Source organism: Littorina saxatilis, linkage group LG4 (genome assembly GCF_037325665.1).
Source record: "Littorina saxatilis isolate snail1 linkage group LG4, US_GU_Lsax_2.0, whole genome shotgun sequence".
Classification (NCBI taxonomy): domain Eukaryota; kingdom Metazoa; phylum Mollusca; class Gastropoda; order Littorinimorpha; family Littorinidae; genus Littorina; species Littorina saxatilis.
The window spans coordinates 32,696,321-32,706,320 of record NC_090248.1 but is presented as its reverse complement, the minus strand read 5'-3'; the positions used below and the strand labels follow the sequence as shown (position 1 = coordinate 32,706,320).

The window sequence follows — 10,000 nt, the reverse complement described above, 5'->3', positions numbered from 1 at the left end:
GAATATCCTGTTATTAACCAATGAGCGCTGGTATGCATATTCGGTGCGGATGCATAATTAGACGCCGTGTGGATATTAGCGACTCGCAAACGAAGATTCGTCAAAATGATGGTTAAAAACAACCTGCAGCGAACGGAAGCTGAAAACTAAAGGTGCATATACGATATAGTTCAAACAATCATTCAACTGTATTTATTTGACCTTACACAGACTGTTGGAAGAGGCAAACCGTCTTGAACAATATTTTTCCCCAGGAAGCGACTCCAAGAACACAGAAGACTTGAAGGTAAGTGACGTACCTTGTAGTCTTTCTGTGAAAGTAGTAGTCCAGTGGACGATACCTTCCGCCTGTGATCAGACAAAGACTGGCCATAATGATCGAGGGAATCATCCTAAAATATCTTGAATCCTTAGCAACAAATGACCACCGTTCCGTTCAAAGATGCTTGACAGAATCACAACAACCACGTCAGAAAATAATGAACAAGCAATTCTGTCTTGTGGCATGAGACTGATGACGCCGGAAACTATGGCTGGCAATCTAAATCACTCTTCATAAAGATCACACAGACACTGTAAGTTGGCAATCTGCATCCTCCTTCATAATGACCACCCCAACATCCTGATCATGCTGTTGTGCTGATCTGGTGAGGTTGGGGGAGATCAATCAACTCACAACCGGTCCTGTCTCATACAACATGGCCAAAGTGAGCGAGGGTCCATTGTCCCCTTGATTGGTCAGTATCTCCTTGAACTGACCAGGGATAGTGGAGAAGAGGTGAACATTCAGGAAGCTTGCGGTCAAGAGGTTGATTGGAGAAACTCCGCGTCAAAGGCAGGGTGGTGTGTTGGTCGATCGTCTGATTATTTTCGTTTGGGTTTTGCTATATATCGACATGTACTTAAAATTGTAAGTTGGTTGGTTGGTTTGTTGTTATTGATGTGAACCAGATTATAGGGGGTAATAATGTGTGTGTTTGGGTGTGTGTGTGTGTATGTGTGTGTGTGTGTGTGTGTGTATGTATGTGTGTGTGCGTGCGTGCGTGCGTGCATGCGTGTGTGTGTGTGTGTGTGTGCGTGCGTGTGTGTGTGTCTGCGTGTGTGTGTGTGTGTGTGTTGGTGTGCGTGCGTGCGTGCGTGCATGCGTACGTGCATACGCGTAATCGCGTGTATAATTGGAATAATACCCGTGTGACTTGGAATAATAGGCCGTGAAAAGTAGGATATGCGCCGAAATGACTGCGATCTGCTTGCCGATGTGAATGCGTGATGTATTGTGTAAAAAAAATTCCACCTCACACGGCATAAATAAATCCCTGCGTCTTGAATATGTGCGCGATATAAATTGCATTAAAAAAAATTAAAAAATTAAAAACCCTGCGCTTAGAACTGTACCCACGGAATAAGCCTCATATTGATTGATTGATTGATAATTGCTTGCTTGAGACTGCGTGTGTGCGTGCATGCGTTCGAGCGTGTGCGTGTTTAAGTAAAAAAAAGAAAGGTTGCCAGTAAACTGCCACTGTGCGTCTTTTAACGAAGTATACATGCACTCATTCGTGCTGAATCAATGCCGCACAGAAGAACTTTCCACCCACCCAATCTCCGACAACCATCTAAGAAAAAGAGTTTTAAAACGGCAGCAGCTGACAGAGAAAAGAGAACACACACAAATCCACACAAAAATGATTGTCTGACAAGGACAAAAACCCTCACTGAAAAAAATCCTTTCTGAATTTTGTTTCCTGAAACATTCCTAAAACAAATCCCTTCCCAAATTTTCAATGCTGGCAGCTTGAACTTTTAGTGGATGGCAATGAGATAAAGGCGATCAGTCAGTCGATGGAATGCTAGGTTTGCATGCATGTGCCAACCCTTCCTTCCATTTGCAAGTCAGACGAGCTGCTGATTGCATGCAAAGGGATCCCGCAACCCCGCCCACCGCAGATGGAATCGAGCGACACGGTTGAAACCTTATGTTTCGCTTCTGGCTTTAAAGCCGTATTTATAAACCTCCGCTTCGAGAGTTTCAATCAGAGGGTGAAACCACAAAAACCACACAAAGTGGCCGCGGCTTAAAGAGCACTTTACGCACGGCTTTGCTATTTTCGATCAGATGCCAAACAAAAACGAACATTGGTTTTGACACATGTACTTTTATTCTGTTCATTTGGTTCCAGCTCCTGATTCTATGTCCATTTCAAGTCTGTTTTACTTACGATCTCGAAATAGACACCAGCTAAGGCCCATCTGAGAACTTGACATCAGTGATTGATAGAAATTGTGCACAAGAGCAGTTTTGAGAATATTTAAAGGAAAATAATGTAGTTTGGAATAGTGTTGAAACAATGTAACATGAAAATTATTACTTATTTTCCACTGGTTTTGGGTGTAAAGGAGGTCATAATTATCCTCTCTCTCCCCCCCCTCTCTCTCTCTCTCTCTCTCTCTCTCTCTCTCTCTCTCTCCTTCTTTCTCTCTCTCTCTCTGTCGATCTCTATCTCCCTCTCTATCTTTTCGTCTATCCCTCTCCCCTCTGTTCATTTGTATGGCCGTCTGTCTGTCTATCTCTTACTCTCTCTTTGTATGTCTACCTTTCTCCCTCTTTTTCCATGTGTCTGTCTATCAGTCTACCCCCCCCCCCCCCCTTCTCTCTCTCTCTGTCTCTCTCTCTGTCTGTCTCTCTCTCTTTCTATCACTGTCTATGCTTCAGGAAACGGATGTTTCGGAGTTTGTGAGAGCATCACATCAAAAAAGTGCGCATGCAACTTGTTTACATTTATTTTAAAACATGATTATACGTGTCGTTTGAAAGAGTATTCCTTGGTTTTTTTCTCCGCCTTCGTAAACAATTGTCAATGTCCATTTCTTGTTTATCTTGCACTGGTCCCATTACTAGGCGGATGTCTTTTACATTTTTGTTAATGTTTTCTTTAAAAGTTTCGGGCTCCAAAATGTCAACATTATAAGAAGAAAAAACCGCATATTTATTCGACATGTGATTTCCTTGCAATTCTCGCCATTTGAATAATTAATATCGTGTCTTTATATATTTCTAGTATTTTAAGTATCTTGCGCAATTGAAGAACTACAGTTTGGCAGATTAAAAAGAAAGAAAGAGAAAAACACACAACCAAAAAAGCCCGCAACGAAGAAGAGCCTCCACCTTCTTTTTTTTAAATTCAGACTTCTCTTCTGAGTTGAGGGTGCTTTTTTTTTTTTTTTTTTTTTAAAGCCAAGTACGCTTTAACGGGATGGAAGATTTTGAGCCCTAAAACTTAATTCTCTGGAGGACTTTCACGACATTCAGAAGACTCGTGTGTGTGTGTGTGTGTGTGTGTGTGTGTGTGTGTGTGTGTGTGTGTGTGTGTGTGTGTGTGTGTGTGTATGTGTGTGTGTGTGTGCGTGCGTTTGTTTGTGTGTGTGTGTGTGTGTGTTTTGGGTGCTTGTGCGTGTGTGGGTGTGTGCGTGCGTGTGTGTTCGTGCGTCCGTGCGTTTTTGGGCGTGCTAATGCGTGAGTGTGTATGTGTATTTATATTATTACGTCACACAATTCACTTTCCTGAACCAACAAACCATTCTCCATCTATCACCCTGAAGAAGGGGCGAACATTTGGACTCATTAAACTTTCCATAATCATTGTAAAAACAAACAAATATTCACACAAAACTTATCTTGATATAATCAGTTTATTCATTCGCTCGGCTTCCTGACGAGTGGGCGAAAACTGATTCTATCAATATAAGTTTTGTGTGAATATTTGTTTGTCTGTTCACTTTAAAAGACCGTTGGGTCGAAATATCTGTGAATGTATTGTTTTGTCAATAACAAACGTTCCAACAACCTACCTGTCTTGTTTTTTGATTCTGAATTTTGGAACGTTGGCAGTCTCTTTGTTTTTGGATTCATTGTAAAAACGTTTGTTCGCGTGTTTTCAAAACACTTCGCCGAGACATCACTATCCTTCACGAAGCAACTTAACCTAGAGCCTCAAATTGATTGGGCGACGTCGACTCCGCAAAGTCTTCTTCACGAAGCTTTGGCAGTAAATTTTCGGTAAAAAAACAACAACAAAAACATTTCGCAAAGTCTTCTTCACGAAGCTTTGGCAGTAAAATGTCGGTAAAAAAACAACAACAAAAACATTTCGCAAAGTCTTCTTCACGAAGCTTTGGCAGTAAAATTTCGGTAAAAAAACAACAAAAAAAACATTTCGCAAAGTCTTCTTCACGAAGCTTTGGCAGTACAATTTCGGTAAAAAAACAACAACAAAAACATTTCGCAAAGTCTTCTTCACGAAGCTTTGGCACTAAATTTTCGGTAAAAAAATGTTAAAAAAAACTTCGCAAAGTCTTGGAAGTCGACTTTTGGCTCAATTGAACTCTGATATTAATAGAGCGACGTCGACTTCGCGAAGTCTTCTTTGCGGAGATGGCTCACTGCACGAAACTTTGAAACTGAATCGTCAGTAAAACGACTTCGCGTAGTTTTCGCCAAGTCGACTTTGGGCTCAAATTAAAGACTACCTTTAACCCTCACCTGATTTTTTGGCAGCGTCTTTGAAGGCCTCGATGCCCTTCTCGCCGTAGGTTCCGGCCTCGGCGATGGTGTTGACGTACTTCCACTGCAGTTCCTTGGCGATGTCCACCATGGCCTGGGCCTGGTATGAGTCTGGGGGCACCACGCGCGAGAAGTACTCGAACCTCCCCTTGTCGCTCAGGTCGATGCTGGTGGACGCGTAGCTGATCTGGGGGATCTGGAGACAGAGGGGGAGAGGGTTAGGTACAAGTAGAAAACCAGGCAAGTCTGAACATTTTCAGTTGAGGTAGCTTAAAAACAGTCAAATGTATATTCCGTAACATACCTCTCTGTTTCTCTCTCTCTCTCTCTCTCTCTCTCTCTCTCTCTCTCTCTCTCTCTCTCTCCCTCTCTCTCTCTCTTGCACGAACGCACGCACGCACGCACGCACGCAAACGCCCACACACGCGCCCACACACGCGCGCACACGCACATCCACGCACACACACACACACACACACACACACACACACACACACACAATGACTGATCGGTCTATACTTTGTAAAACGTGTTCCCAAAAGGCAGGAAACGTTGAAACGCAAAATATACACTCAAAAACAAACGAAAACAACCAAATAAACAAACAATCAGAGGCAGGCACAGGGAGCATAGAATTCAAGATTCCATTAACAGAAACAGCAACCTAATTACCTCCAGGGTGATCGGACTAAAACAGATGTATAGTTATGAGCTAAAAACAACACAAGGGAACACGCATTGAATTCACCAGAGAGAAAGGGGGAAAGAGAAAGGGCATAAACATGGGGGGAAATCAATGCAAACACAAAACACAAAATCACCACAAAAAGGGAACTCTTCATAAAAAAATATTAGAATAACATCAAAGCACAAAGAGAAAATCAAGACAGCAAAAGAAGAATTCCACAAAGAGGTCGAGGAGAAAAACGCACTCAAAGAAATCAACGCGACGCACGCAAAATATACTTTCGAAATTGCAATGGAAAATGAGAGCAATAGACAAATCACAGAACAAAAGGTGTTTTTCTTTCCTCAAAATCTCAATAAGTTCATGTTTGTGTGTGTGTGTGTGTGTTGTGGGGAGGGGGGGTCGAGTGCATGCATGTGTGTGTGCGTGTGCGTGTGTGATTATAGAAAGGTATCCCCAGGTCATCTCATAGCTGTAATTTCATCTTCGCTGAAAACAGATGCAATGGCACTGCGCTTCTTGCTTTTTTACTCCCTTGGTTTTTTTTTTAATCTGTTTTGCATTTAATTCCATCAGGTCATTGTTCTGCCAAATAGGAGGTATATTATAACAAGAAAATTTGCTGATTCAAATCAGCAGGTTCCCAGACGTTCCTTCATGTAACTTTTAGGTGAATGGCAAGGACTACTACTAAAGTAGTCCTTGGTGAATGGTCAAAGTGGTTTCTTCAAAAAACAGTCATGGCAGGGTGTTTGTGTGTGACACTTGTCCGAGTGCTAGCGTGAAATAGTGAAATGGTTAAATATGGCAAGTTATTTGAAGGAAAAAATCTTGTTTTGTTCCCGATCAATATTATGCAAGCTAGGGTTTTGTTTATGGTAAATATGTTCTGAAATGGACTACATGTATATATATATTATGCTCACACTCAGTCATCTTGCACAACAATGCAACACATGGATTGGATTAATGGAATGACATGTATTTGTCAACAACGAATCATGGGATAGAAAACTACAAAATGTGAAAGAAAGTACATTTAAACAATAAATGTAATACTGATTGTTAAACAAATGTAACACCGTTAATTGAACGCCATTGTGATAATAGCACCAGTAACAAGATATTGGCAAGTGCAATGATGGTAGTATTGTAATTACATTTATTTGTCAACAACAAATCAGGAAATAGAAAATTCAAAACGGGAAAGAAAATGTTTATGTTAACAAAATCCTGAAATCAATTTTAAGTAAGCTATTGCCGTCAACATGGAAAAATTGCGCGAGTGTCAATTGGTACAGTAAACGTTTCATTGGACATTAGCGCAATTTTTCCATGCCGACGACGATATGTAGATTGTTTTATGTCACACCCACAGCTTAAAAATAGTTTGGTTTGATCGAGAAATGTTTGAGTTATGAAAATAATTATATTTATTTGTCAACAACAAATGACGAGATAGAAAAATTAAAAATGGGAAAGAAAATGTGTTATGTTAACAAAATCCTGAAATCAATTTTAAATAAAATATTGTCGTCAACATGGGAAAACTGCGTTAGTGTCAATTGGTACAGTAAAGGTAAACAACATTTCACTTGACATTAGCGCAATTTTGCCATGGCGACGACGATATGTATATTGTTTTATGTCACACTCACAGCTTTAAAAATAGTTTGGATTGACCGAGAAATGTTAATTTTATGAAATAATTATATTTATTTGTCAACAACAAATGACGAGATAGAAAAATAAAAAACGGGAAAGAAAATGTGTTATTTTACACAGCTTAAAAATAGTTTGGATTGATCGAGAAATGTTTGAGTTAGAAAAATAGCAACTGCTTGGATTGTAAAAAGAAGTCTAGAAAATGGAGTTTTGGTGCATTAGTGAAAAACATAATTGGCATAACTATACATTGTTAATGTTAATTGAACATGATTCAGATATCATCAGCAGGAAGTTATTGGCAAGTGAAACTGTAAACAAATGTTAAAGACAGTGGGTTTGAGAAACAGTAAAATATAGTTTGATACATGTAGTAATGATTGTTACGCATGCTGACGTTGTTAATCAACGTGGAAAAATTGCGTTAGTGTCAATTGGTACAGTAAAGGTTTCACTGGACATTAGCGCAATTTTTCCATTGATGTGAACTCCATTATTACTGTCACATATGTTTTACAAATTACACCCATAATCCAAACCAACGCGCAAACACACACACACCACAACTACACACATATTTACTCGTTACCATTGGCCAACGCTCGTCACAACACTGATAGACTACGAAGCAATCTCTTCGATCATCTCTTCGCTGAGTCGGTCACACTTTTGCTCACCCCTGCCAACAATCTCAAACGTATCCTTTTTACATTTAGTCAAGTTTTTTAACATCGAGGGGGAATCGAAACGAGGGTCGTGGTGTATGTGTGTGCGTGCGTGTGTGCGTGCGTGTGTGTAGAGCGATTCAGACCAAACTACTGGACCGATCTTTATGAAATTTTACATGAGAGTTCCTGGGATTGATATCCCCGAACATTTTTTCTTTTTTTCGATAAATACCTTTGATGACGTCATATCCGGCTTTTTGTAAAAGTTGAGGCGGCACTGTCACGCCCTCATTTTTCAACCAAATTGGTTGAAATTTTGGTCAAGTAATGTTCGACGAAGCCCGGACTTCGGTATTGCATTTCAGCTTGGTGTCTTAAAAATTAATTGATGACTTTGGTCATTAAAAATCTGAAAATTGTAAAAAAAAAAAAAAAAAAAATTATAAACCGATCCAAATTTACGTTTATCTTATTCTCCATCATTTTCTGATTCTAAAAACATATAAATATGTTATATTTGGATTAAAAACAAGCTCTGAAAATTAAATATATAAAAATCATTATCAAAATTAAATTGTCAAAATCAATTTAAACTGACACTTTCATCTTATTCCTTGTCGGTTCCTGATTCCAAAAACATATAGATATGATATGTTTGGATTAAAAACACGCTCAGAAAGTTAAAACAAAGAGAGGTACAGAAAAGCGTGCTATCCTTCTTAGCGCAACTACTAACCCGCTCTTCTTGTCAATTTCACTGCCTTTGCCATGATGCTACGAGTATACGGTCTTGCTGAAAAATTGCATTGCGTTCAGTTTCATTCTGTGAGTTCGACAGCTACTTGACTAAATGTTGTATTTTCGCCTTACGCGACTTGTTTTTCAATCACTACAAAATTATCATACAGCTTTTTATGTCTCACTAAATTATAAATCAGATGTATGTGGTTGTTTGTTGCCTTGAATGCCCCAAGGGGCAAAAATGAGTGTTTCTTCCATACTAATAAGCCTCATTTGCCTAAACCATATAGGGAGTTATCCGTCCTTAGAGAGTTAAATTTTTTTTATATAAATCCCATGCTAATTTCAAATACAGCGTTTTGCTATTCACTTCAATATAATAGTAAATAACAATCAAGAAATAACGAAGTCTTTAAACCACAATTTCCCAGATATTTACACTTTTCATTTTGTTTCAATTCACACCACAAAACATACACTTCGCCTTTTGCTATTCAGTCTCAAGTCTACATAATAATAGTATAAATCATAACTAATTTTCTTCACATCATCAATGTTGCCTCACATGTTCTTTGTACAATCGTTGGTTTTCACAATAAATATTGCATTACTGTAATTGTCTTCTTTTTCTTTAACAATGTCTTTCCAAAAACAAAACTCAAAGACCACAAAAGCAACCTACTCCTATCTCTCGTCTCTCTTCCTGGGTACAATGGTACCTAAGACTTACATTCAAATGCTTACATTTCCATGCTACCCACATTGACAAAATACCAATAATTATTCAAAACAAATGAACGAAGGGAAAAAACCGTTGTGTGCCCTATCGCATGGCGTTGAAGCGAGTTACTTCCCTTACACATTCAATCACCGAAAGCTAGTTGGTTTGCGATTGTCGCTGTACCGTTCTTTGTATATTTTTAACGTGGGAGATCTGAGATAGTTTTTTTGTTGTATTATATAACCTATTATAGTGTAATTTTGCATCATGCTGTAACAGTTTCAAGAAAGAATGACAAAAAAAATTGAAATACATTGCTGCAAACAACTAAGTTTGCCGAAAATTAGTTCCGGAATGTCACCATTCGCACAGCCAAATGCCTCCGCATAACCCAGACCCGGAGGTCTGGGAATGAGAGCTGTGGCCATCACGCCATCGTTCCTTGGGCGGAGATAGTTCATTGACACAAGCTTTCATTCTCAGTTTGCTCGTTGTTCCTCGTGTCATCGATATTGTTTTTACAATAACGGGCAGAGAGAGAGAGAGAGAGAGAGAGAGAGAGAGAGAGAGAGAGAGAGAGAGAGAGAGAGAGAGAGAGAGAGAGAGAGAGAGAGAGAGAGAGAGAGAGAGAGAGAGAGAGAGAGAGAGAGAGAGAGAGAGAGAGAGAGAGAGAGAGAAAGGGAATGAGAGAGAGAGAGAGGGAATGAGAGAGAGGGAGAGAGAGAGAGAGGGAGAGAGAGAGAGAGAGAGAGAGAGAGAGAGAGAGAGAGAGAAAGAAAGAGAAAGGGAATGAGAGAGAGAGAAACGGAATGAGAGAGAGAGGGAGGGAGAGAGAGAGAGAGAGAGAGAGAGAGAGAGAGAGAGAGAGAGAGAGAGAGAGAGAGAGAGAGAGAGCTTAGACAAGACAGACTGAGAAAGTTAGAGACAGACAAACAGACACCGGCAGACAGAGAAAG

General features: G+C 39.7%; 1 protein-coding gene across 1 annotated transcript in view; it reads right to left on the bottom strand.

Moving 5' to 3' along the window:
- The window catches only part of LOC138965566 (metabotropic glutamate receptor 7-like), a 50,121-nt gene extending 40,570 nt beyond the window's left edge, over positions 1-9,551 (bottom strand). Inside the window, exons 1-3 of the mRNA XM_070337751.1 lie at positions 9,436-9,551; positions 5,234-5,249; positions 4,535-4,757 (exon numbers count right to left, since the gene is read on the bottom strand). Coding sequence (XP_070193852.1) covers positions 4,535-4,757; positions 5,234-5,249; positions 9,436-9,551 — 355 coding nt within the window. The remainder of the gene's footprint in view (positions 1-4,534; positions 4,758-5,233; positions 5,250-9,435) is intronic.
- Positions 9,552-10,000: the final 449 nt, after the last annotated feature.